At 55.2% G+C, this 27,345-nt stretch overlaps 2 protein-coding genes and 1 long non-coding RNA gene across 12 annotated transcripts in view; 1 reads left to right on the forward strand and 2 right to left on the reverse strand.

Annotated features, from left to right (window-relative positions):
• Window positions 1-3,779: 3,779 nt before the first annotated feature.
• On the reverse strand, window positions 3,780-17,568 carry ZBTB47 (zinc finger and BTB domain containing 47). 2 transcript variants are annotated; one of them, XM_082724433.1, is made up of 6 exons: window positions 17,262-17,568; window positions 11,288-12,859; window positions 9,532-9,679; window positions 8,285-8,400; window positions 7,515-7,659; window positions 3,780-7,247 (listed from the first exon to the last, which is right to left on the reverse strand). In XM_082724433.1, the coding sequence occupies exons 2-6, from the start codon at window positions 12,776-12,778 to the stop codon at window positions 6,886-6,888; spliced, it is 2,262 nt and encodes a 753-aa protein (XP_082580559.1). In that variant the 5' UTR covers window positions 12,779-12,859; window positions 17,262-17,568; the 3' UTR covers window positions 3,780-6,885. The 2 variants fall into 2 exon arrangements, with proteins under 2 accessions (XP_082580559.1, XP_082580558.1); XM_082724432.1 differs by lacking the exon at window positions 17,262-17,568 and adding an exon at window positions 16,481-16,634.
• Window positions 16,750-27,073, forward strand: LOC309861613. The gene is made up of 2 exons (XR_014310051.1): window positions 16,750-17,165; window positions 26,824-27,073. It is a non-coding gene; the product is annotated as an uncharacterized lncRNA (long non-coding RNA).
• Window positions 21,912-27,345, reverse strand: part of NKTR (natural killer cell triggering receptor) — a 62,375-nt gene continuing 56,941 nt past the window's right edge. For all 9 annotated transcript variants that reach the window (XR_014309948.1, XR_014309949.1, XR_014309950.1 and 6 more), the window contains 3 exons: window positions 26,847-26,903; window positions 26,248-26,349; window positions 21,912-24,731 (listed from right to left, as the gene is read on the reverse strand). Coding sequence is in view for 6 of the 9 variants with exons in the window: in XM_082724366.1 (XP_082580492.1) it covers window positions 24,644-24,731; window positions 26,248-26,349; window positions 26,847-26,903 (247 nt within the window). In the remaining 3 variants the exon portion in view is untranslated. The remainder of the gene's footprint in view (window positions 24,732-26,247; window positions 26,350-26,846; window positions 26,904-27,345) is intronic.

A 27,345-nucleotide genomic window follows, 5' to 3' on the forward strand; every position in this document is an offset into this window, starting at 1 on the left:
TGCCTGGGTGGTTCAGTGGGTTAAGCCTCTGCCTTCACCTCAGGTCATGATCCCAGGAGGTCCTGGGATCAAGCCCCATATTGGGCTCTCTGCTCCATGGGCAGCCTGCTTCTGCCTCTCTGCCTCCTTGTGTTCTCTTTCTCTCTGTCAAATAAATAAATAAAATCTTTAAAAAAAAAAAAAAAAAGGAACTCCCAGAGAAACAAAGAACTTTTGGAAATTGAAAACTATAATGGCAGAAATGTAATACTCATTAGAAGGCTTGGAAAACACATTTGAGGAAATATCCCAGAAAGTAGAAGAAAAAAGATGAAGACCATGATACTGGGTAAGAGAACGAGAGAGGCTGCCCAAGGGGTCCAATATTTAAATGACAGGAGCTGAAGAACAGAGAAAAACAGAAAAAGACGGTTAAAGGCGTAATTCAGATAACTTTCCTGAACCGACAGGGCTCACTGAGTCCTGTGCTCACTGGGTGAGAAAAAACCCACACCGAGGACTTAGCTGTGACAGCTCACAATGCTGGAGGCAAAGCAGAGGCCCTGAAGGCCTCAGAGAGCAAGAAGCAGGCCACCTACACAGCATTGGGGTCAAGACAGGATCAGGCTTCCCAACAGAAACACTGGCATCTAAAACCCTGAGGGAAGGGTGCCTGGGTGCCTTCGGCTCAGGTCATGATCCTGGAGTCCTGGGATCAAGCCTGGCAGAGGACTCCTTGCTCAGCAGGGAGCTTGCTTCTCTCTCAGCCCCTCCCCCTCTTGCGCTCTCTCAAAATAAACAAAATCTTAAAAATAAAATAAAATCCTGAGGGGAAAATTTTTAACCGAGGGTTCTGTGCCCACACGAAGTCATCCCCGTGTGAGGGTAGAATAAAAATAGTCAAGATCTTCAGAATTTCATTCCCTGAAGTGGTCCCGAAGAGAAGCTACATTTCAGGGTTAGAAAAAAAGTAGTCCACTAAGACATAAACCTTCTAGAGGTTAGTTTTCAGCAGTTAACTTGAAGGGATCCGGTCTCAGCAGTGTGACAGGGAATGTAGGTCTGGGGTTGTTCTTTTTTTTTTTTTTTTTTTAAAGATTTTATTTATTTATTTGACAGAGAGAGATTACAAGTAGTCAGAGAGGCAGGCAGAGAGAGAGAGGAGGAAGCAGGCTCCCTGCTGAGCAGAGAGCCCGATGTGGGACTCGATCCCAGTACCCTGAGATCATGATCTGAGCCAAAAGCAGCAGTTTAACCCACTGAGCCACCCAGGCGTCCCTGGGGTTGTTCTTAAGCAGAAGTGTCCTTAAGGGAGATGGCGTCACTTTGGTGCATGCCAGTGTCGTCTTGCCACCCTGCTCTCGAGTGGTGGTGATGATGAAGCCGTGTATGGATGGTCCCTAGGTCTGCTGCCTCCTGTGCGACTAGGGAAGGACCAATCACATCGGGCCTGGCCACAGCTTTCCATGTGCCCATCAGCCCCTCCTCAGGAAGCCCCTGGAGGATATACTTCACTAAATTGAGGGAGCAAGCGCAGATCGAGGAAGATAGAGGACTCAGGGGAATGGGAGGTGCATCTAGGAACTGGCAAAGGGAGTCCTCAGGAGGGTGGGAGATCCCACCATGACAGCTGGGGAAAGTCAACCACTCCAGAGATGAGCGAGGGTTCTGGAGAGACACCGCCAAGAGGGAGATGATGGGACACCCGTTGTGTGTGCACTTATGAGAAGGAGAGTTACCCTTAGGGCAGAGTTTGGGGACACGGAAGCTGAAGGAACCACATTTTGAAGAGAGGAGGGGAACAGTTGTACAGGAAAGGGAAAGGAATCATATTCTATGATATGGCTTGATTGAGATCAGCGATTACATAGTCATAGTATTTACACTGCATGTTAATCTAACCCCAAATAATAATATAAATGTGCTTGGAGAAAGGAAAAGAGAAGCTGTGTGTGTGTGTGTGTGTGTGTGTGTGTGTGTGTGTTGGGAGTGTTAAAGAAAGCAATCAATAAATGATACCTAACACTGAATCCATCAGGAAGTAGGAGTGAACACATGATTTCATAGGCATGAAAGTCAACACCAAACATACCAATTGGATTGGAACTAGTTACCTACTTAGAGTGGGAAAAGAGGGTTTACAGGCCACTGCAACTTCTATTTAAGAGAAAAGAGGCCTTCCAGAAATATTTGACTTTTTCAACTATGTCTAAGAAAAATTTTAATTGTAAAAAATCGGTATTTTCCCAGGGATCTACACAACACAGTGCTGTGTGGCATTGGGCCACACGTGGCTCACAGCATGTACTGGTCTTACCCTTCGCCCAGGAGCCACTGGTGCTATGGAAGAGGGGCATCACCTAGGGAAGAATCCATTATGGAACCTGCCCCGCGACTTGGCCTTGCCAGGCTGGGAGCTTCCTATAGGAGGCAGTATACTCCAGACCTGTGTCCAGAGTGTAGGCATGCACCACGGTTTCTCTTAGAATGCCTGGAGCCAGAACCAGGATTTGGGGTCGGGGAGGGGCTCTCTGTGGCCACCCCATGACTTTGGACCACCTTCTCCTGATCGTGAGCACTACCTGCCCGAAGTAGAAGACATGCTTGCCTTCCCCACCTTCCCTGGGACTCAGGTGTAAATACAGGGCCCGTGCTCCAGGACATGAGGTATTAACAAGCTGTTTGGTCCCCGAGAGCAAAACCGGGGGAGAACGAGTGTTCCAGGGACACCAGCCATGATGCCCACCACCACCCTGTGGCCTTTTCCTCCCAGCTCAGTGAGACTCGTGCCTAAGCAACAATGGAGCAGGAAGTTGGGAACGTTACTAGAATGATTGGGGTGGGATGGGGTGGACCTGAAGGAAGAGACTGTGCAGAGAAGCGTCGTGCAAGCAGATGGTGGCAAGACGGGTGGAGAGCAGAAACACAGAAGCAGAATCCCGAGACTGGCGGGAGAAGCCAGGCCCTCAGGCTTACCTGCAAGCCTTGTTTTCAGAGTGACTGAAACTGAGTGAGCCCGTTCCTTTTGGCCAAGGAAGTAGGGCTGTGTGGAAAGGCTCCCAGATTCTAGGACCTGCTATTTGGACCCCTATCCTCGGAGGGGTGGTGTACAAGAACGGGAAACCTGTCCTGGGACAGGACCAGCTCCCCCACACCCATCTCCAGCCTCACGGGATGGGGGGCACCTGCATCTTGTCTCTGGCTCAGGAATCTACCCAGCCCCTCCTGCTCAGACCCCACATGCATCTTGTGCCAAGGGTCACAAAGCCAGGGGTCTCATTCAGCACACAGTCCTGGGGGCCCAGAGTTCCACCCGGCACGGAGCCAGGATCCATGGATCACCTGCATAAGGAATTAATTCTTAGAGTCCCCACAGAGGACTGTCTGTTCCCTCTTTGGAGGCCACTAGCTGCCTTCCATCTGAGCTTTTGTCTCTCTGGTGCTCACGTCAGCATCTCTGATAGCAAGCGGCTTCAAACTGCCCTTGCCGGCCAACTGCTGAGCTCAGGAGCAGGAGTGGCCTGGGCTGTCCTGGAGCTCCCTGTGGGCTCTGGCCTTCTGCAGGGGCTGCCTTCAGGGACCTCAGCGTCAGCAACCCCAGAATCTCTCTCCTCCTAGAATCCCCTTCTGCATCCAGCTCAGGATCAAACATCAGCTTGGGGGGTACATCTCTGTTCTTGCCTCAGCTCCTGACTCTCGGTGTTCCTAAAGCCCAGGCCTATGGCAAGCCTGCAGGTGCTCTAGGTCTTTCCAGCCAGAGGAGAGGGTAGGCAATATGTAAAGAAGAGGCCGGGCCAAGGGACAGTTGTACTGACTTTATTCGCCTTCACTCTCGTCCTCACCCTCCTGCTATCCCCCACGCCCTTGGGGCCCAGACATCAAGCATCCACACACCTGGCACAGCCATTCTGCCATCACGGAACCCCCGCAGAGGGGTGCTGTGGCCTTACATGGCAAGGTCAGAGACTGCACTCTAGCCCCTGTTTGAGGCCCTGCTTCATCTCTCTGTTCACTCCCAGCAGGCCCAAGACCAGGGAGCCCATGGGGAGCTGAGGAGGGAGCAGACCCAGGTTTCCGACCTGAGTTCTGGCCAAATGGGCTGAAAAGTCCATCTGGACTGAGGGGTTCCCCACCCCCAGCACATCTCCAGCGGGTGGTGATGGTCCCAACCCAGCTTCCCCACCATCAGCCCCAGGAAGTGGGTATGCGGCCCCCGTCCCCTTAATCCCACATCTAGGTGCTCGTTTATTTATTTTAAAAATAAAAAGGAAATGTAAAAGCTGGTAAAATGAGAACCCCTGCCCACACTGGCACTGATGAGGTTCCATTATTGCTTCAGACCCTTGTGATCTGGCTGGAAAGGAGCTCCCACCCACACTGGCCCAAGTGGAAGAGAGCATTTAGCACCAGGGACCAGGCTCCTGTCACCGCTGGGACAGGGGCCTCCCAGGAGAGGGTTTGGCTGTGCCCACCCACAGCTACAATGACCATTGTGACCAGAGCCCAGCCTGCCGCCTGGACCCCTGCCCTCAGAGGAGAGGTGTATTAGAACAGGGAACCCAAGTCATGGGAGAGGGTTTCCACACCAGATATCCTCCCCTGCCCCATACCCAACTCGTCTCTGCTTATCAAAGTGTGGCCTCACAGGGACCTGGCCTGGCCAGAGCCCCCCAGGCTCTCTCACTAAGGCTGCAGTGGGGCTAGCTGGTGATAAGGCCACCAGTCCCCATGGGAGACCCTGGTGTCAGTGACAGGGGTTGGGGAACCCATAGGGGTCCTGACATACAGCAAATCGGGGGAGATCAATTTTCTTGGGGAAAATGTCAGCCAGTTCTGAAGAGCTGCCAGGCACTGGGACCAGAGGTTAGAAATAGCAAGGAAAAGGAGGAAACGGAGAGTGTGTGTGGGGGGGGGGGACCCTGAGGACGTCATGGAAGCCCAGAGATCAAGGGGTGCAGAAGAGGGAGCTAGAGTATAGCGGGAGTCTAAAACCCCCAGCCTTGGGGTAAGGTAGCTACAGAACTGGGAGCCAGACAGGGAGGCACGCTTCCTCTCTCAGTGAGGGGCCCATCTTTTCTCTCCGAAGGACAGCAGGGTTGTTCTGAGGGTACATCTGGAGGCTCTGACTTGGAATACTCCTGCTGCAGCCCCAAATGCAACTAGGCCAGGGCACTGCCCCCCTGTGCATCCAGAGAACAATCTGGGGGTGTGTAGCTTGGATTATAAATCTTCAAATCACTTGGGCTTCTTGGACCTGCCCACATCTGTACAGAATAAAGTGCTTCGTTTATTGATGATTAAAATGTCCCCAGCCCCCACCCAGCGCCATGGGCCTCACAAGGAGGTCAGAGGGGTTCCCACCCCCTCAGCCCTTGGGCTGATGGGGCCCAGTCCCCCACTCCCAACCCCGCCCCCTGCCACTGTCCTCCTTGGGCTTAGGCCTCTTCCCACTCCAGCCATGCTTGGGAAGGTGGTGGTGTGAGGGTAGTCGTGGGGGTTTAAGGTGCAGAGTATAACAAACAAAACTATAAACACAAAAGGAAAGAGCTTAACTAGGAAACAAGTAGCTTATGGAACCTTCCTCCCCATTTGTGAGGCAGGAATGAAGACGTTAAATGACAACAAAAAAGGGTGTCCTATTAGTGCTGGCCTCATGGGGGCAAGTGTTGAGCACAGGCTGGGGCTCCCCCAGAACCCTGACCCCCCACCCTGGGGCCTGAATGTGTAGTTGCCTCTCATCACCAGGGCTACAGGCTCCCTGCCCATGGTGCAGAGGCCCTGCAAGGACAGGGAGGCCGCACACCAGCCCAGGAAGAAGACGAGGCCTCTGCCTTCAGAGCAGGGATGGAGACAGACACAAACATCTCCTCTGGCACCGGAGAGACAACCAGGGCAGCTCTTGAGGACCCGGGTGCGCTATGAATAGCTGCCCTGCCCTCTGCCCCACTGATAGCACCTTGAAACCTTCAAACATGGCCTCCTTCTCAGGGCCTGCCTTTGGGGTTCACCCAGTCACAGGGACTCTTGGACTGTAGTCCCCGGCATCTGGAGCTGCGGGAGCCAGCCCGTCTGCCCATCTGGGGCCGAGCCCCCAGCACCCATGGCCCAGCAGCTTCTGGGGATATGTCTTCTCCTGGATTTAGGGACCTCGAGGCATCTGGTACAGCTCAGGGATCCCTGTACCTGCCGGCAGGGTGGTGGGTGAGAGAGCAAATGCATGGGGTCCAGCCCCTGCCTGCCCCACTGCACACGGTGTGAAGTTGGGTCTGCAGCCTTCACAGTTCGCCACTCCCCCCACAACACACTCGTGGGCATCCACACTCAAGCCCTGCCTCAGTGTCCACAGCTCTCAGACCCGATCCACGACTCCTTCCAGAGAGGCTGACACCCCAACTTTTCCCCACAGCCTCCAAGATGAGGGAGCAAGTTAGGAGGCACAAGGGAAGCTGAGATGAGCCACTGAAGCCGACCCGGGCTTGCCTGGCCAACGCCCTTCAGCTCAGGCCTCAGGCGAGTGACCCATCACACCTGCTCCCAGGCCCGCCCTCCCTGCTGTACCTGCCGCCTCCAGCACCCCCCTCACCTGGAGGGCGTGCTGCAAATAGGTTGCTCTTTTCCTTTTCCTTCACTTCCAAAAAAAAAAGAAAGAAAGAAAGAAAGAAAAGAAAAGGCAAAGGCTTCAAGGAGTCACTGAAAGGTGGGGCACTTGGGAGTGAGGTTCCCCTCCACCCCGCACAGGGGGCTACCAGCCTGCACACCCCCATGGTCAGTGGCCTCAAGCGGTACAGGTCCAGCCACGTCTGGAGGTGGGGGTGGCCGGTGTCGCTGTCTGACCCCAGGCAGGAGGGGCGGGCTCCTCCCAGAGGCGGCCCCGGGGCTCCAGACCCCGCGTGTGCGCTCCTGCAGTCAGTTGTTGGCGCTCATCCTCCCGCCGGGAGTGGTAGTGGTAGAGAAGAGTGGAGGGGGGGGCGGCAGGTGAGGCGGGGGAGGCAGGGTCTGGGACAGCCCCGGGAGCAGGGGCAGCGTGTGCGTGGGAGGCTGGGCCGGGGCCAGGCCGGGGCCGGAAGGGGGGCCGTCGCCGGTCAGGGGGTGACTGACGCGGAAGCATTTCTCCTTGTGCGCCTTGAGCATGTTGGAGAAGCGGAAGCGCTGGCCGCAGACGTCGCAGGGGTACGGCTTCTCGCCAGTGTGTGTGCGCCGGTGCCGCTTCATGTTCGGGCGGCTGGTGAAGCTCTTGCCACAGATCTCACAGATGTACGGCTTCTCCCCTGGGCGTTGGCACGGGCAGAGGGGCGTCACCGAGAAGTCGGCGCACCCCGGTACCCGCGGGGCCTCCCTGCCCAGGGAGAGGCGCGGAGGACGGCGCTGAGCCCCAGAAAAGGGTGAATGGAGGCCCGGAGTGGAGAAGGGGCACGGCTGGGGCCATCATACGCAGGCAGGCATCCTGTGGCAGAGCCGAGCCAGGGTGGGGTGGGGGTGGGGAACCCTGCAGCCTTGCACGCCACCCCCACCCCGCCGTCGGGAGGCGCAGGTACCTGTGTGGGTCTTCATGTGCTCATCGAAGTACTGCTTCATGTTGAAGTCCTTGCCGCACCACTGGCACATGAACTGCTTGTGGCCGATGTGGATGCTCATGTGGGAGCGCAGCTGGTACTTGTACTGGAAGCGCTCATTGCAGTTCTGCGGGTGGGGGGAGGGTGAGGCCCAGGCGCAAGGTGGGGAGCAGAAGGTGGGGAGCAGCTGCGGGGACTTAGGGGCCCAGAGGGGACACACACGGGAAGGGGCTCCTGGGGCAGGGGGCGCAGGGGCAGAGAAGGGGCTAAGGGCCACCAGGGCCCAGGCCCGGAGGGAAGGCAGGAAGTGGGGAAAGGCCATAGAATGGAGGTAGTCGTCCTGCATAAGGCCCTCCTGCGCAAGGCCAAGGCCCCCCATCCTTGTTCCTTGTTGGAACACTGTCCCCCTCCACCACCACCCCCCACCCCCCAGCCTGCAACTCTTTCACTGCTCTGCCTGAGATGTGCCTCTCTGGACCTCTCCAGACAGTCTGTCCCCTGCCTGGTGGCAGCCCAAGAGCAGGGCCCACCTTGACTGTGTGGGGGTTGGGCAAGGGAGGGCTGGCTGAGGGTGGGGGTGGGAGGGGGGCAAGGGGGTCAGAATGCTGTGGGAGGTGGGGGCCACAGACACCAAGGGGGCCACCCCTCTTTCTGACTCCACTGACCCCAACTCCCTGGTTGTGAAACAGCTGCTGCTCCTGACCCCTGAGGGTCCAGGGTGGCCCCTGGGGCAGGCGGAGAATGGCACTCACCTCGCACCGGAAGGGTTTCTCCCCAGAGTGCTGCAGTGAGTGCACTTTGAGAGACATGCTTCGTTTGAAGGACTTCCCACAGGTCTCGCAGGTGAAGGGCATGTCCTTGGTGTGGGCTGTGGGGCAGGCCATTATGTCTCAGAGCGACCTCCACGGCTGCTCCTAGGGGATCCCTACCTGGCCACCTCCCATATTGGGCCTCCTGGGAGGCCCCTCTGCCTAACGGTCTGCCTCAGAGCCTTGGTCTAGCACCTGGGGCTGACTTCAGGGCAAGGACCCCAAGCAGTACTGGCTTCGGCTCAGACCCTGGCCCTGCCACTGGCTCTCCGCACTGCCTCTGTGCGCCTTACAGTGTCCTACGGAGAGAGGCCAGGAGTGGTACTGAACCTCAAAGGTGGGCTTTACAGGGGATGACACTGGGCAGTCCAGAGGGAATGGCTGTGTTACCCCCAAAACCACGGACAGATAAAGACAAACAAACTCTTCAAGGAAGATCTTCGAGGAAGTGACTGGGGCCAGAGAGTTCCCCTTACAGCTCAGAGCTGGGGAAGCTGAGCCCAGGAAGACCACTGGTCCTGGGCTATGCAACATGCTCCTGGCCAGGACTTCCACCCCAAGGTCCCAGCTCCCAGGAGACTAGAGAAAGGGGTAAGACTTGGCCCAGGGCCACACCTCTCTTGAGCCCCAGACCTGAAGCTGGCAAAGAAAGGAGGGCCACTCAAATACCAGACTGCCAGTCAGGCCCTCCTAGAGGGGAGGGACAGCCATCCCAAGACAGAGGAGGAGCCCAGCACACATTTGTGGGGGCCTCCTCATTTAGAGGAGCCTGAAGGCCTATAAGGGCCATAAGGTGAGAAAAAAATGAGAGGCACAGTTGTCATCAAACTGAGACAGGGCCTGTGTCAGCCCATTTGGCATTCTGTGTAATTTAGGAAAAGGTACTTCTTTCCCTGGTGGCCAAAACCCCATGCTAAGACACATAGTCTGCCAGCTGGATTCTGGGCGCTCCCTTCCATCTTGTCCTGGAACGCTTGCTCAGTGTCCAAACTGCCCAACCGTACATGGTAGCCCCAACCTCTGAGCCTATCCAGGTCACACCTGCCACTGCAACAAGTCTTCCCAGGCTTCCCAGTTGAGAGGGGCCTCCACACACCTTCACACTGCCCTGGGATGAGTTCTTCCCAGCAAAACCAGCAGCTGGCCCAGCTCTGACCCCAGACCCCATTCTCTCCCGGGGCCAGACTTACCAACCATGTGCTTGCGCACATGGGCCATGGTGTAGAATTTCTTCTCGCAGATCTCACATGAGAACTTCTTCTCTGCATAGCCATGCACGATCTTGTTGTGCTCGTGGAGAGACCAGAGCTTTTTAAAAGCTTTGCCACACGTCACACACTGCAAAGGGAGAGGATGTTAGGCCCTGGGTCCTTCGTCAGGACTGTGTGCCCTGGGACAATTTGCCCCTCTCTGGACCTCAGTTTCTGCATGTGGACTGTGCTGGAGGGAGAGCCCTCAATGTCCAACAGCCTGCCAGATCTGACTTTCTGGGAGTTGGGGATGGGAACTCCCTAAAAAGATGCCCACCTACCCTGGGCTGCGGCCTGGGGCCCTTCCTTACCCTTGAACTGGACTCGGGTCAGGGACCCCCTATACAGGAAGCCCTGCCTCCGTGCTCATTTCAACAAGGCACCTGTCTACCAAGGGGAAACACATAACTGGCCGAAGGGCCATGGTGTGTGAGGAAGCTGCACACAGTGCATGGAGAAGCCCTTCTCAGATCCCACGTCTGGCCTCTTCTCTGCTGGGACGTATGCCCTGACACCCTGGAGATCCCGGAGGAGAGAGGTGCCAAAGTGCTGGTTGGGGTGGGGAGCTGCAGGAGTCCTGGGTCCCATGAGGAAATGGGATGGTAGTGGGAACCCCAGGGGCCATGCTTCCCTCCTCCTCTTGTCTTCCCCATCCCCACAGGAGACACTTCCAGAGGGTTGGAGCAGGTCAGGACTGGGGCAGAACTGGACTCAGGTCAAGGTGCCCAGGTCAGAAGAGGCACATGCAGCTTTCCCCTCCAAAAGGAAGGTTCGGGTGTGTGCAGTGGAGAGACAAAGGGCAGCCCAGCGGGCAGGCAAGTGGGAACAGGTGCAGGAGGGCGGGGCAGGAGACCAGGTAACCCTCCAGGTAACACTTTCTCCACAGGGCACTGCAATTAGCAATTAGCTCAGGCAATTAGCACTCGCCTACCTGCTGCCCCCACAACCCCCTCGTGGCCAGAAGGGATAAAAAGCAGCCTGGCAGGCCCTGTGCTGCCTGCACCCTGGGAGGCAGAGCTGGTGCACACTCAGGCCGAGGAGTCCTGGCAGCCAGCCCAGCCCCCCTGCTTGGCCCCTGCAGCCCCTGCTTTTCCCAAATTTCTCATCCAATCCCTCTTCCCAAGCCCAGGCCAGCTGGCATCTCCAAAGAGCTGACAGCAGGGGCTTCCTCCTCCAGGCCACCCCCTTGCTCTATTCAACCTCTGTGCAAGTGGAAATGGCGCCCCCTCCGGGCAAACCCTGCCCCTCCTCGTCTGGGCTTCGGTGCGGAGCCCAGCCTGAGAAACTATGCATGGTGGCCCTGATGGCTTTCCAGCAGCCTTAGTATTTACCAAAACACAGGCTCACCCCTCCTCAGAGCTGGCTATCTATCAGCCTCAAGTACTCAGACAACTCCCTCCTCTCATCCTCCCCTCTGCCTCTCTGGCCAAGAGTACTGTTTGTTCCTGTCCGATCTGCACATGTCTCCATGTGCCAAAGCCAAGGTCTAGCTGCTTACTGCTGCTTCCTCCAGGAAGCCCTCCTTGGTGTTCTCCCCTGAGTGCTCACCACCCTGGGCCCAAGTTGGCCCCATGGGGTAAGTGTGTCTGGGCACGTCAGGCAGCAGAACCCTGGGGACGCGGCCTGGGGGGGCCAGCCTTCAGCCCTCCAGCCCAGTCCTGCCACACCCGCCCTAGGAGGAGCCCCCCAGGCCCACCTGGATGTTGCGCTCACAGTCTGTCTGCCGGTGCAGTAGCAGCTCACTCTCCAGCAGGAAGCGCTTGCCACACTGGTCACAGATCTGCATGCGGCTGTGGGTCACGTTCATGTGCTTCTCCAGGTACCAACGGTTGTTAAAGACTCGAGGGCACTTCTGACACGGGTGGTGCTGCTTCTCTTCCAGCTTCACCTTGGCCCCCAGCCCGTCAGTGGCCTGTGGCCCTCGGGCCGCTGCAGGGGCTCCCCCTGGAGCAGGCTTGGGCCTCTTCCCACCCCGAGGCCTGGCCTCCTCGGGCTCAGGGGGGCCTCGGCGTCGGGCGTTCTCTCGAGACCGTGTGGCCATGCGGCTGTGGGGAGGGGGCTCTGCCCTGCTGCCCTGCCGCCCCGCTGGCCCCTGCCTGCTTCCTGTGTCGCCCCCTTCTTCCTCCTCTTCCTCCTCCTCTGAGCTCTCTTGATCCTGCTCACTGTGCCCTTCCTCTTCCTCATCCTCTTCTTCCTCTGGCTCACTGTGCCCTTCCTCCTCCTCTTCTTCTTCCTCTCCCTGACTGCCACCCTCCTCTTCTTCCTCTTCCTCTTCCTCCCCTCCACTGCCGCCACCCTCCTCCTCCTCCTCCTCTTCCTCCTCCTCCTCCTCCTCCTCTTCCTCCTCCTCATCCTCTGAGTGTCTCTGCAGCCCGTCCTCCCGGCCCAGCACCATGGTGGCCGGGCCTGTGGTGGAGCCTGGCTTGCCCTCAGGCCCCGTAGACACGTGCAGAGTCTGGTTGTTGAGGTTCACCTCCACGATGATCTGGGACTGCTCCCGGCGGCTGTAGGTGCCAGAACCCCCAAGCTCTTCCTCCAGCCCCTCCCCGCCCTCCAGCTTGCAGAGGCTGCCTGGGGGCCCACCAGCCTCCTCGGCAGCACCCTCCTTCTCCTCCTTGAAGAAGGGCTGAGCTGGCCCGATGGTGGCTGGCACCGGGCCCCCCGCAGTCCCAGCCCCGTCCTCAACACGCACGGAGTAGGGGTCGGGGCCCTCACGAGCATAGATCTTGGGCAGGCCCGGGGCGTCTGCCTCCTGCTTGATGTCGCAGTAGTAGGGGGGTGCAGCCGGGGTGCAGCCCCCAGTGGCCGGTGGGGCCAGGGCCACGGCGCTGGGGCCCGGGGGACCCAGGGAGCGGGCATCCAGCAGCTCCTGGCAGGACGCGGCGATGTCGGCCATCTGCAGCAACGAGGCGGCGCTGAGCACCTCGTGCACGTTGGCGGCGTTGACCAGCAGCTTGGATGTGTAGATAAAGTTGAGGATCTGCTGCAGGCCGCCGGGGGCCAGCGCCTCCAGGGACAGCTCCACGCGCTGCAGCTGCTTGTTCTGGGTGAAGAGCGAGTGGAAGAACTGGCTGTAGGCAGCCAGCACGCCCTTGTGTGCCGGGAAGACGCTGCGCTGGGGGACCAGCACCAGGTCCACGTCGCAGAGGTCGGGCTGGAAGAGGCGCTGCTCGTTCAGGCGGCCCATCAAGCAGGCAAAGTGCAGGGCCACGTCCTCCACCAGCGAGAACTCGGCCGCCGGTGAGTCTGTCGTCTTCTCAACCAGCAACTGCGAGGGGCGGAGGGGGGGAGCAGAGGTCACAGGTCAGGTCAAGGCCAGCAACCCGGGCAATGCCTACCGTGCAGGAGGCAGCCTGCCCGGTACTCCAGTTTCCGTGTTCTAGAAAAGGAGCCGAAGCTCTGGCCAGGACGCGGGGAGCCAGGGCTCGGGCCCAAGCCAGCTGCCCCTCAGAACTCAGATTCCAATCACGACAGGCAGCTCCTGAGTGAGTTGGTTAACTTTTCTGGGCGTCCAGCTCTTCCCTGTGAGACAGGAAGTCCTCCTGGGCAGGGAAGGGAAAGAGAAGGGAAGAGGAAGGAACAGGGACGAGGGTCACTGGCATCCCAGAGTGCGTGGGACTTAGGGGCTTTCCATGCTAACACTGCGCCAGTCCGGGCAAACTGGGGCAAGGGGGCCACCCCAGAAGCAAGCATTCCTTCAGCAGTTCCTGAGCTCTGTGGATTCTCTCCCTCACACGCACAAATAAAGCCACGCCTGCCCGAACCCAGGCCCCTCCAGAATGAAAGGCTCACTGGCTCACTCCTTGGCCTCTGGCTGCTACTGTGCCCCAGGAATAGTACCTAGGAACCCCTCACCTCACCAGCAGTGGGCCTCAAGGCCTGGACCTAAGGCTTTGCAGGGATAGAAATTCTTGGGAAGAAATCCAGGCCCAGACCTTGGTCTTCCTGCCCTGCTGGAGGAGGCTGGTGGGATCTAGGTAGCCCTTCCTTACTGGGCCAGGGGGCTGCCCAGGGCCTCATGCCTGGCTGTCGGCATCTCCCCCTCACACAGGGGTTCTGTGGAGGTAGAAGGACACTGCTGTGCTTTCTGTCCACCAGGCTTAGAGACGGGAGGCCCCCAAGGCCTGCCCTAGACCCTCTTCCCCCTAGGCCCCCAGAGCCCAGGTCAGGTGTGGTCCAGGCATAGAGGCTCGGAGATGGCCCCATCTTGGAAGCTGCGCTACCTGGGAACTTTGGAGCCCCAGAGAGGCCCTCAAAGTCTGATGGGTCAGATTATCAGGCTCCTGAGCCACAACGAGCCCCTGTGAATTGTCCAGAATAAGTGCTGGATTAATCATTCCTGGCTCCTCCACAGCAGCTTTCCCAAAAGATAGCCAGCACTGAGAAGCAGGCTGCCCACTCCCTTGCCCGGGTCCAGGGCAGAGTTTTTCAGTTACTGTCTATGGATCACTTGCCTGGCTGGACTAAGCCTGCACGTTCCAGTTTCTGGCCATCCTTAGGCCGTGTTGAGCTGGGTCAGAGCCTCCTATATTTGAGGGGTACCTTGCCTCACTGTCACAGAGCCATCCGTTTTTCTCCCCCAAGCACCTCCCTGCAAGTCCGTCCATCCACAGCCCACCCCAACCCTCCATGCTAGTCCTTCCACTGGTGGGGCAGTAGTGGTGGGCCCAGACTGGGCTGGGAGGGGGGAGGTGATATCTGGGTTCACCTTCTTAGTCGCCTGAATGAGAATCAGACTGGGGTCTCAGGATGAAGCTCAAAGAGCCTCAGGGGCAACCTGCTTCCAGATCTGTCCCTGGACCCCCACCCCACCACTGCATACCCAGCCACGCCCGGCAGCACCCACCCAATGCTCTCCAATCCCCGTCTGGCCACTCTTGACCACGGACGCTACCTCCCTTGAGTTCTCCTATGCCTCCTTCCCCTCGGCCAAGAAGCCACCCATCTGCCCCCTCTGTCTCAGGACTGCTGGCCTGTCCAGGCTGGACCAATCTAACAGGGACATGGTGCTAAGTCCCTCCCACCTCTCTCCTCTGACTCATTCTGATTCATCTTCTGGGACCAAATTCTATTGCACAGATGGGGAAACCGAGGCTCAGACGGGAGGGTCACACAGTGGGCAGTGGCAGAGCCCCTAGACCCCCAGCTCTGCTTAAGGCCAGCCCTTCCCTGCTGGGCAGGATTGGACACCCCTCCCTGTGGATGGATTTCTTGGCTTTTGATGCCTGAAAAAGCAGGAAGAGGCATCTGGGGAACCTCTGACTCAGAGGACCAGCTGTGCTTGCTGGGACCCCACCATTACCCCCACCACCTGCAGGTCCTTGAGAGGGCAGCGTGCAACCTGGGCTGTGACGGGGCCCCTAAGGGCCACCAGGGGCCAGATAGGGGCAGAAGTGGCTTGGATAAAGGCCCGCTCAAGCCAGGTCTGTTGAGGGCAGCACATCCTAGGCCACAGGGCCCCCAGTCCTCTCTGCTCTCCCATCAAAGAATGCCCCTCCCAGTGCCTACCTGGCACTGGGGAAAAAAAAAAAAAAAAAAAAAAAGGCAGTGCCTGACATTTCTGTGCGCAGATCTGGTGCAGGGCCCCCTGATCTCAGCAGGGAAGGAGGGGTTAGCTCAGAGAATACTGGGTGCTCCAAAGACTCTGTTCCCATGCCAGAAAAGCCCCAAGCCAGAGCCACTCTGCACCCTGGAAGGGTCCAAGAGTCTCCACCAGGCACCCTGCCTGTTCTTCCTTGACAGGGCACGCCCATGCTGCTGGAAGTCCATAACCCTTCAACTACCTCAGCAGGGCTCACTGTCCCCCCGAAACCCTGCCTGGCACCTCCCATACAAGGCCCATCAGCTGCACTGCCCCCCCCAGCCCAGCCAGATGGGCCAGTTCCTTGAAACTGCACACATGCCTCCCTATCATGGGGGCCAGCTGCAGCCATACACCCCACCCTCAAGTCCAGCCCAGGAGGACCTGAGATGCTAGACCAGGGGAGTGGTTTGGACTCCCACTTCCAGGGGGTTTCAAGCCCTCAAACTCTATTTGCAAGCGACATTGGGGGTGGGGGTGGGGTGGGGAGAGGCCAGGTGCCAGGGACTCCTTCCTTGAGGGCTTCCCAGGGCCAGAGCCTTCTGCTTCGAAGGGGTACCCTATCTCTGTGCCATGAAGCCCCACAGGCTCCCTAGCCTGCCCCAGTGCCTTCCTAGAGGCACTGAGATGAAACCTGGGCAGGCATCTGCACCACCTCCCAAACGCCCACGCCAATCCTTACTGCCCGGCAACCCGGTGTGGGGAGGGGGGCACCCACACTGAGCAAGGGGGCATAGGTTCATGATTCCCAGGCGCCTCCTTTTGGAGAAGGGGTGTCTGTGCCAGCCTCTTCTGCACTCATGGCCCCACTCCTTTCCCAGGACACAGGCCCAGAGAGGGCAGAGGACTGGCCCAAGGTCACACAGTAGTTTGGACAGGAGCTGAGGACGTCCCGCCCCAACACACCCCGCTTGGCCCAGTCGCCCCAAATCCCCAGGCAGGGCGGCTCCAGCGCCCACGTGGCCCAAGGCCCAGGCGGGAATCCGACCTCCCCCCTCCCCCCCTCACCCAGTCCGAGGGCGGCGCCGTCCTAGGCTCAGAGAAGCGCCCCCCTCCGCGGGTGCAGTGTAAGACCTCAGCCTCTCGCGCCCGGGCCCCCACCCCAGGAATTTAACCCCCTCCCCGCCGAGGGCCGCGCCACAGAGCCGCATTCCTGGCCCGCGGGGACCCGAGAGAAGGGGCCGGGGAGACGCGGCGAGGGAGAAGATCCCTCCAACTCCTCCACCTGGAGCCGGCGGGCCGTGCGCTCGGGAGGGCAGAGCGGGCAGGTGGGCGGATAAGCGGGGGGACAGGCAGGGCCTTGCGTACCATGGTGCCGTGGCGCTGGGGGCTCACAGGGCCCCGCGGGATCGCGCTGCCCCCGGCGGCCGGGCCGGGGCCGCTCCATGAAGCGCCGCGCTGGGGGCCGCCCCCGCGCAGGGCCCCGCGACCATGGCCCCCGGGGGCGCGGCCGGGCGGGCGGAGGCGCAGGGCCGCGGCGAGTCCAGCCGCCGAGCAGCTGCGGCCCCAGAGCCTCGGGCGCGGCGGGCGGGGGGCGCGGGGCGCCGATTGGAGCCCGCGCGTCAGCTGGGGCCGCCGTCTGGACGCTTAAAGGGCCAGGCCGCCCTGCGTGCCGGCGGGGGGCGCGGACACGCGTGGTGTGCGCGGTTCCACCGCAGCCTGCTCTGCCTGGGGCCGCCGGGGCCTCCAGCCAGGTCTCACTGCTCCCATCCCAGCCGATGGGCCCCGGCCTCACTCTCCTGCGCGGAGCCCCCTTTCTGCCGGGAAGTTCGTCCCAGAGTCTAATCTTGGTGCCTTCCAGCTGCGCCACAGAGGCGGGGTCGGAGTAGGAGGCGGCCCTGAAATCGTGAAGGGGGGCGCGCCCACTCCCCAACCAGCTGCCGAAAGCCTTCCACCTGCTCCCCTGAGCGACCCCAAGCTGAGAGACCGAACCCCCGTACCCTAGCCTCGCTCACCACCCCCACCCTCTGGCCTGGGCCGCTTTGACCTGAGGGTGAGTCTGGGATCTCCAGCTAGCCTGGCCCCTGCCACCCCTAGCCCAGGACAGCCCAGGGCTCATTTTGCTCTGTGCTGGTTGACCCATACCTACCTGGTGGCCTTCTCTGGCTGCTCGCGCCCACGCTAGGGCGGGAGGTACAAGAACTCAGACTACAGCAGCAGCAAGCCAGCCTTGAAGGTGGCGGGCCCAGGCAAGATGAGCGGAGTGAGGGCCAGAGGCGGGGGGAGGGGGGGCACTGCACCCCTCCCCCATGTGACCCGACCACTGCTGAGTAGCCTCCCCGCTCAGCCTCTGCTGGGGAGATGCAGCCAGGCCGGCGGAATGCTGCCCTGGCATGGACACTAGTGGGGGCAGGGGGCAAGCCCTGCTGGCAGGAGGCTGCAAAGGAACGCTGCCAGCCTGAGCAGGCGGCAGGGTGGGGACCACAGGGCGCTGGCCTGGCAGGGCCTAGGTGGTAGCTGAGCCACCAGGGTGGAGAGGGAGCCTCTGTGGGCCTCTCCTGTGGCCCATGTTATCATTCCAATGCCCTCCTGTGCCCTCCACCCCACCCCAAGCTGGCTGCTGCCCCATCTCTGGTCACTCTGATAGTGCCTCACCCTGACGGTCCCCGCACCCCTCTGGGCACACAGGCCCGTGTGCTTACACAGCAGCCCCTGCCTGACTGGAACAGGCGCCCCTGGGGATGCCATCTTCCTCCTGAGTGGGCAGGGACTCTAGGGCCTGCTCAGAGTCACTTGGTTCTGGGTGCCAGGGGAGGAAATGGAACAGAGGTGAAGATCCCAGGCAGGCACCATCAGAAAGTGTGATGGTCTGCCCTGTAACATGGCAAGGGCCTCCTGACCCCAGGGCCAGGGAGAAGACATCTCAGGGGCATGGATGGGAGTGACCAAAAGAGTGCCAAGATTAAGGAGGAACACACAGAGCTAGATGGAACATGGGGAGAGCCCCTGGGGAATAATGGCGTGGGAGGAGAGTGGGGGCACAGCCAGGGACATGCCTCCAGTAGGAGCTACTGCAGACATCCCTCGCTTCTGTGGCCATGGTAAATGCACAGACAGCTGGTCCAGCTCCTGGAGGCCTTAGGCTGAAACCAGGCCAGAGTGGCCTGCATACCTGACCAAACTTGTCACCCCCAGTGCTGCTTTCTGCCTCGTCCTCTGTTCTAGACACAGTGAGCTGGGAGGTGACAGGGGAAGGATTGTGTACCCATTACTTGTACACAGTGAGGCCCAGAGCAGGACAAATCACGCAGCGGGACACCAGTGTCAGGAGCTGGGGAAAGGAGACTTTGGGAGAGAGTGGCCTCCCCCGAGGGCTAGGAGAAGCCTGGCTGTGTGGACAGCTTTGGACACTCCTGGGCCCACTTCCAGCCAAGGCTTGGCCAGGGGGCGTGGCCAGCATTACCTAACCAAGGTAGGGCTGCTGGCCTCTTTGGGATTGGCCTTGCTGCAGCCGTCAAGCCAATGAGGGGCTGGAGGTTGGGGTGAGAAGAGCGGGAACAGGGGTCTATCTCCCTGAAGACCACAGCTGTTCCTCTCTTGCTTCTCTGGTCTCTAGCCCATCTACTAGGGGAGCCCAAGGGCAGAGGCAGCTCTGGGAGAGGTTGCTGGCACTTGGGTCCCATGAACCAGGCCGGAAGGGGCTGTTTGAAAAGCCCCGTAATGGTGGGCTCAAATGGGGCCACTCAGAGTTTAGGACTGACAGTTAACTAACTAGAGCAGAGGGAGAAAAGGGGTACTCCAGGCAGAGAACGGCACCTGGAAAGGCCAGGAGAGCGGAGACAGGATACCATCTGCAGGCAACTAGAGGCGATTTGATATAGTGGAGTCAAGGTTCTTGTCGGGTGGGAGTGAGTGGCTGGATAGGGATGGCAAAATTGCTCTTGGCTTTGGAGAGGGCCTTGCCCTGGGCACTTCACTTCATTGTTGGTCAAGGCAGGCTTTCTGGACTGGGTTATTGGGAATGAGGATCCCAGGTCAAAATCCCAGGCCCCACGGGTAATCCAGTTTGTGGAGACAGGTGCGGAGCTGTGTGATCCTTTGGACACTTGGGGCTGGGTGCTGGCAAGGTCAGCAAAGCCATGCCTCTGCCTTGAGAGGTCAGCTCATGGGTGTCCTCGTAAATTCCTGAAGCATCTAGCCTGGTTTCTGTCCCGTGTCGAGGACAAACTGTGCTAGGGCAGTTCCCAGGCTTGCCTAGGGACACCGGACTCTCCCCTACTGAGCCTAGAAAGAATAAACAGCCCATGGTGGGATTGTGTGTGTGTGTGTATACATGCAAGTGTGCCCAGGACTCAGCCTCCTTAGGCAGTCAGGAGGCTGTATAGCTGCTGTAGCTGCGACAGGACAGTAGAGTGAACAGTGTCCGGGAACAGAGGGGGACAACACAGCATTAAATCAGTGGGATGGTAGGCTTCGAGCTACCCGCTAGCGGCTGACTCAGGTCCCTTCAGGGTTGGAGAGCATGGAGCTCTGGGTGTGGAGCTGGGGGTGTTGCTCCTGTGTTCTGCCACCACTGAGCACCACACTAATAGGCTACAGCTGCTGGGTGGGTGGGGGCCTAATTCAAACCAGCAGGTTGCCCAGTTTCCTCCTGCTGTGTAAACATCATGGCCTTGGCATTCACATTCCAGGCCTCCCCAGAAGTATCTTCTCCCACCCTTTTGGTTCAAGGGACCCTGGGCTTCTCAGTAGTGATTGAGCCTGGCCCTCCACATGAAACCTGTGGGTTCCTACCCTCCTCCTGGAGGCAATCCCAGGGGCCAGCATCCCTGGACCTTTGATGTATCCTTGGTTCTGAGCATTTAATTCTCACTACTTCTAAGGAGGAGGCTTGGTATCCCAGATTTTCAGATGAGGAGCTGAATTATAAAGGTCAAGCAAGTTATCTACTCACTCAATTAGGAATTGACAGAGTAGAACTTGAACCCAGGCAGTATGGCCTGAGTCAAATCCCTTAAGGACTGTACCATAGAATAGTTGCCAGAGAGGTCTTAATTCAAAATAATATCAAATTAGGCCAGAGGCACTGAGATTAGTGGGGTCCTTCTCAGCCCCCTTCTCTGGGAACCTGGCCTGCTGGTAGAGATGCTGGTTGCAGGAGGACCTGGGTAACCCCCTGTAGGCCAGCTCCTCACCAGACAAGCCTGGGAAGGTATGGGCACCACCGATTTCCATGTCCAGCTTCGCAAGTTGTACACAGCCTCTTTCAGGGCTTGTGGGCTTGTGAGGGCAATCCAAGTCCTCTTAGTACAGAGCAGTCAAAAGGCTCAGGGTCAGGACTCCAGAGGTGGAATGTAGGTATCTCTGCTGCAACCCCGGGTCATTCCTTTTTATTTCCTTGGGGCTCTAGGCCAGTTGAGGAGACCCAACAGTGCTCAGGCTAGCCTGTGGAGCTATGAATGGTGGGCCCAGGGTCTCCACGAGGCAGAAGTACTTGGCCTCAAGACTGACACAGCCCACGGTGGCCGGGTGATTTACAGCGGTTGGGGAAGGGGCAAGGAAGCACTGCCTCTACCAAAACCTCTAAACAGACCAGTAGAGCCTCCTGCCTGCTTTGTGTCCTGGCAGTGTGCCCTCCCCCTCCCCCACCCCTTACCCCGCACCCAAGGACTTCTTCCGGCCCAGGATTCCTCTCAGCTTGCATTCCAACTCATTCTCTCACAAGTCTCTCCTGGGACTTTCTAGAAACCTGCCCTCTCCAGTCCAGGCTCTTCCAGCGAGTGAGGCAGGTGTGTGAGGCGTGGCTTCTAAGCCTCACCTGGCCAACTAATTTGCATCACTAGCTCAGCAAGTTTCTCTGCACCAACTACAGCTTCCCCTCCCTCCCCAACAGTGATGCCAAGCCAGTGTTCAGGGTCACTTGTGATAGGGGCATATTTCTTGAATTCTCTTACCTCTTATTTAATGCCCAGCTAATTCAGAACAGCCAGACCAAAGTCTCTGACACATTTCCCTCCAGCACCGCCCAGCTGATCAAAGCGATTATTATCAGAATGATAACATAAACAAAATCAGAATGTGAACAGAATGATGGAGCTCACTAAAAAAGAACCTCACTTGGGGACTCCTCTACAGCAAAAAGACTGAAATTTCCTTTAAATTTTACTGGATCTAGATTTGACTCTTGTCAGGGACGTCTACCATTAATTCTGAAAATTGAATCTCTTCAAGTCTGTGACAGGTTATGTTGTATTCACTAAGAAAATACATATTCCTCTGAGTTCTGAGGAGAAAAAAGTTAATTGTACTTGCCCTGCAAATTCTCATGTGGACACTAAAAATATCACCATGAATGCTTTCTCAAGGAGCGAGTGCCGTGTGCCCAGCGAACCGCTGTCAGGGCGGGAAGGTGGAGGCTGTCTGGGGTACGGACAGCTAAGTGTGCTATCCCAAGGCAGCAGCTCCCAGATGAGATGGGACCCGTCCGTCCTCAGCAAAGGCATCTGTAGGCAGGTCACCTGAATGACCACAAAGCCGGGGGGAAATGTGGAGTTTGCAAGGGAAGCGAGACCAAGCACCAAGCATGCTTCTCTGGGTACTGAACATCCCCATCTCTGCCTGAGGTTCTCTCCAGCTCTACCTCACGCCCCACCACGAACACTCAGCCACAGGATGGAAATGAGCTGCAGAGATGAAGTCTCTCTACTGGCTGGATCAGCAAAGAGGCCCCACGGTTCCTTTTCTGCTTCAGAGAGATCTGAAGTCTGGACGAGCAAAAGAAAGATGAAACAGGCACAGATTTAGACTAAGTATGTATTTTAATTTCTACAAGGTCCCCCTTTCAAGTTTTAGGAACATTTAAATGAAGTGTATACAAATTAGACATTGCCGGTATGTACAAAAGTTATTTTCTACAGGTTTTGAACAATACCAGCTATATCATGTTTCATTTGCAGTAAACAAGACGTTACAAAAACAGTCCAATAATACATTTTCTATTAAGAAGCACAATACACAACATAATTAAATTTTATTAAAAAATAACTTAAAATACAGAACAATCCCCTCTAGGCAGAAAAGCTATTTTTGTAGTTCATTCAGTAAACACACAATTGAAGCTGCGGCTGAGGGCTGTTCTTTTCCATGGAGGAAACAACTGAGGCTTCTAGGGCCTACCTTTTGGGGATGAAACTTCCCCAGAGTGCGCAGTTATTGTCTGGGTTAGGTGGGGTTCTAGAACAGCCTGCACCCACCCCCATCCCAGGACCCTGCACCTATGCAGCCACTCCTGTGATTATGTTGTGTTCTATGGCAGAGCTGACATGAAAACAGGGAGACTTGATCAGTGGGCTTGATCTAATCATATGAACCTTACAAATGATGAGGAAGCCAGAGGAATGGGAAGTATAACGGGCCACTGAGGGTTTGAAGATGGAAGGGAACGGTCAAGAAGAGCATGAGCAGCTCTCAGGAGATGAGGGAGAAGCCTCTGGCTGACAACCAACAAGGAACCAAATGAACTTGGGAGTAGCTTCTTCCCGAGAGTCTCCATAAAGGAAAGCTGCCCTGCTGACGCTTGATCTCAGCCTCATGAGAGACCCTAAGCAGAGAATCCAGCCATACTGTGCCAGACTCACAAGCTACAGAACTGTGAGCTAAGAAATGGGTGTTGTTCTAAGCTGCTAAGCATGGGGTAATTTGTTACATGGCAAGAGAAAACGAGTATTGTCCAAGGGTAACTTTTCTTAACCTAGTTAGATTTGGCAATTTGAGTTCTGAATGTAGTTTTTTGTTACAAAGAGTATTACAGGCAACTTTTGGAAAACCCTTCACATGAATCACATATTGTTCTGCATTCACTAGGAAGTAGGTCTAGTTGACTTGGGTCCTTTTTTTCTAACGTGTTCTTGTCTATCAACCTGGCGAACAGCTGACCATTTAACCCTGTTTATGAACCTTTTATGGGTGATGGTTTTAAAATATCCAAGGTCACCCCTCCACCCATCAAGGGCTGTCAGATCCCTCCAACTGAGGGCTCTTTCCCACTTCTCAAGTACCCTAAGCAAGGCCTGGGGAGGGTGTGCAGAGCTCCACATCAAACATCCAATATGAATTTCTTCTGCATAACTGGCTTAAACTGGCACTAAGGTGATTAAGTACACTTGGGGGAAAAACTCAAAAGATTCAACACACACACACACACACACACACACATTTTTACAGGTCAAATCATTTTTGGAGGAACCACCCAAAGCTGAAAATGTTGTTGTCTGTGCAGTCCTGTACCCCTCTTCCCCTGGTGTCCCGGACTTACTCATGTCTTGCGAGCATCACTGAGTCAGAGTGGGTCACAGTAGAAAGAGGAAAAACATGCTGGTGCTTAGAACAGTTCAGCTGCTGCTGGGGCAGATCCCTCTGACTTGAAAGACTTAAAAGCCCCCCCAAATGTCTCCAGGATGGTGGCAATGAGGTTCTGGTTGGTACTTAGAGAAGTCTACTCGTCAATCCACTCTTCCAGAAGCACAGTGCCAGTTGTGTGCAACAGCCCCGAGGGGCCACACGACACCATGTGCCAATCCTGCCTGCTCCAGGGGACCCTAGGCCACACCTGAGCTTAAGAGAGACCCTCCAGATATTTAAAGTGAATACAGCTCAGAAGAAGGAACCATGCCTGGTTACCAGCGAATTTAAAAACAACAACAACAAAAAAATCACTTCTCTCTCCTCTGAGATTCTACCATGACGTATACTTGAAGAGGCACCAAAAGGTACCAAGCACCAAAACAGGAACTGGAACAGAATTGTTCTTTTACAATCTAAACTTCTGAGAGTATGTATTACAAAGCACATAAAACGTTAGGGCCTTAGAGACAGTCCAGGTATTTGTAGTTAAGGCTGATTTGTTCTTCCTAACCTCACCCACCAGGCAGGAGTAGTACAGATAGATGGTGGGCTGTATGATGACCATGTTCCTGATCCTCTGAGAATAACCAAGGAAGGAAGGAATTAAGAACTCCAGAGCCACTGTCTCAGACTCCTGGCTACCATCAGTGACAATTCTGGGTGGTTTGTTTTTAAGAGCACATATGTATAACACGGTGTAATTGGTATATAAATATTTGGCCACCTTTAACAGTTCTTCACAGTTCTGTGCTTGGCAGCATATAGGCTAAAACCTGAAAAACGGGCAAAAAGAATCTGTATTCTAAGGAATACGTGAGATGGAAAGAAACAATCTAAAATAATATTGCAAATTATCCTTAAATTTCATGACTTCTTGATTCAAGAAAATGAAATTCATTTCTATAGTTGGCTACTGTAAAATGTGGCATAAAAATATCTTTAGGAGACATATCTGTATTTTAAATTCTGTGCACATGTAAATGGACAATAACAATTAAGAAGTGCCTATTTTTGAAACTTATCTCTAATATTGAAATAGAACAACAGACTGCCATTAAGTTTCTTAAACTTTTAAGTTACCAGATATTTACAAACAAGATATAATTTGTATCAAAAAAGGGGACATTTTCAACTATATGTGCTGCTTTCACTGGGGCTCCGGTGATGAGAGTAACTTCGGTCACTTTCACTGTCAGAACCATAAGATCTACAACTCCTGTATAACAAAAGAAATATATACACACCTTTTAACTTCAACCCTTTGAATTCCTCTTGAAGCTTCTTTTTTGATACAAGTGACTTGAAAGCAATACTGATGGGGCATAGCACAGTGGGTGGATGAGTGGGGTCCTGCCTGCAGCAACAGTGCAGACTTTTCAAAGATGTTTTAAATGACAGATGGCAATAATACCAAGGTTAAGATGAAACATCGCATCTTGGGAAATTACTTAAAATCCGCTCATGCAAATGAGAATAATTTTCCATGTTACCCAAAATGAGTATCAATATTTAATTAGATGGAGGAAGCGAGGGATTTAAAAAAGTATAAGAAGAAATTCATTAAAAATATGGAAACCAAAATGAGGACCCCAATGAGGGGTGAAGGTGGGGCAGGCATGGACAGGACCACTGGGACAGTGCATCTGGAGGACCTGGCAACGGTAACCAGTAATTTTGAAAAATATTAAAGGAGGTCACTTTACTAGATGCTAGAGACATATACAGTAGGCAAAACAAAGTACAGTTTCCTGGGACTCATGGACCACACAGAATAGTGGACAGGCCACATCATGGGGAGACGGGGGTGATATAACTCAGGGTTATCAGTCAGGATGGCCCCCTGGGGCAGTGGGTTGCAGCTTAGACCTATAGGGTAGGTAGGTGGGAAACTGGCCATCTCAAGAGTCGTGTGTATCTCCAGGCAGAAGGAGAGGTTCTAGAACATTAAAGGAGGGAAGACAGAAAAAACCCAGCTGGAGCTGGTAGGTAGAGAGGACTTACATGTGATGCTGAAGAGACTGAACCTGCCCCTCTGGGCAGTAGGGAGCCTTTCAAGAGTTTCAAACAAGGGAGGTGTCTACATCACACTGACATTAGACAAGGATCACTGACTATAGTTGCAATGGATGGGGGAAAGGTAAGACCAAAAGTGACCAGGAAAGGGGCATTACAAAAAGTTGCCATAAAGACTATGGCAGTACCAGCCCAAATAGTTTATAATGTAATACCTATAAATAGTACCAGCCCAAATAGTATATAATGTAATACCTATAAATATCTGTAATTTATATAAATATATTTTTACTAAAACTGATGCTATATACCTCAACCCTGCTGTTGAAGCCAATGATGACATTTTAGTATACTTTTAGTATACTTTTTTTTAAGTTTAAAAAACTAATAAATTGGTTTAGCTCTTTTTAGCAACTGGCCCTATTTAAGGGAGTGGGACATGGTCTAGGCGGCCTTCTCTCTTTACTCCTTCCAAAAAAACTGTGTGTCCAAGGGAATATAAATATTACAAAATCCATTTTAGATTAAAATATTAACAATAACCAACAAACTTGACCAGCAACCCTTAATACAAAAGCCACTTCCTGTGGGTTGCTAAAATTCAAGAGAAAGAAAGATTTCTGACCTCAGACGATTATGCTCTCTTCTATGAGCCGTTCGTCACCTCCCACACCAAGTACCCACAGTACCGTGCAGCGCCCTGAAGGAGGAAGACCCACCTGGATCGCCTGTTGTAACTTCTGCCTCGGTGGTAACTGTCACTCCTCTGGCTCCGGCTCCGACTCCGACTCCTGCTATAGTAGCTATCGTAAGTGTAGGACCTGCTTCAACAGCAACAAAACACACTATAGTTCCCCATTCAAATACTCACAGGCTTCCATTTCTTTTTATGATCTTCTCAGTGTTCTCTGAGAACATGGGCACATCTGCACAGCAAGTACTGGAGACATTTAACAAATGCCCCAGTGAGGCTTACCACATGCAACAGAAAAATGTTCATTTCTTTTCTGCATTGAAAAATATCACAAAGTTAACACACTAATTTAGTCTGACTGAATCTGGTGGATTTTCTTAGGCCATTATATTCAATCAATACCTGCCATTACAACTGGACATCGACTGTCACTTTGACACTAGAGTACGATAGGCGAACAGCCATCCAAAAAAGCCTCATGTAGGGAGAGATGGTTTCATGAGACAAATACTTGTGTTTCAATTTTTCAACAGACTACAACACTTTTTAAAAGGGAATGAAGGGTTTTATGAAATTCAGCTTTTCAATTCTGTCCCCATAGGTGGTTCCCCACCCCGTCTGTACCTGGACCGGCTGTGGGGGTCGTACGAGCTGCTCCTGGATCTGCTCCTGCTGGATGTCCTGATAGGAATCACATGAGAGACCATCATTTTGTGGGTCAGGACATGTTATATCAAAAATCAAGACACATATTTGCCATCAAGGAAAAAAACAATGAAATCCAGTAGCTGTATTTATTTCATTTCTTTATCAAAAGTATGGTGGATTTTTTAAAAGCATGTTGGATTTCATTCTGATTAACTTTGATTCTTCTATGAGGTGCACATAACCTAAGTCACTGGGGAGGTTCTAACTGGACAGGGAGGGGAAGTCTGCACAGGTCAGACACCAATAGGTAAAATGAAGCTGCAACAGTAGAACATATCTGAGAGGCAAAAGAGGGTTTGAGGAAGCTGGGAGAAATACAAACCTGGGTCACCACCCCCAACACGCTCCATTCTGTGGCCCCCTATTAACAGTCCTCCTATCCCAATCCCTAACCCAAGCTAAGAGGTGACTACGG

Source organism: Mustela nivalis (genome assembly GCF_964662115.1).
Source record: "Mustela nivalis genome assembly, chromosome: 1".
NCBI lineage: Eukaryota > Metazoa > Chordata > Mammalia > Carnivora > Mustelidae > Mustela > Mustela nivalis.

What these genes read in the sequence shown, in the direction of transcription:
- ZBTB47 (XM_082724432.1), bottom strand. An exon ending in TGTGCGCAAGCACATGGTTG is followed by an intron (nt 8,401 to 9,531) that starts GTAAGTCTGGCC and finishes CCTGCCCCACAG; the next exon opens with CCCACACCAAGGACATGCCC. An exon ending in AGAAACCCTTCCGGTGCGAG is followed by an intron (nt 7,660 to 8,284) that starts GTGAGTGCCATT and finishes CCCCACCCGCAG; the next exon opens with AACTGCAATGAGCGCTTCCA.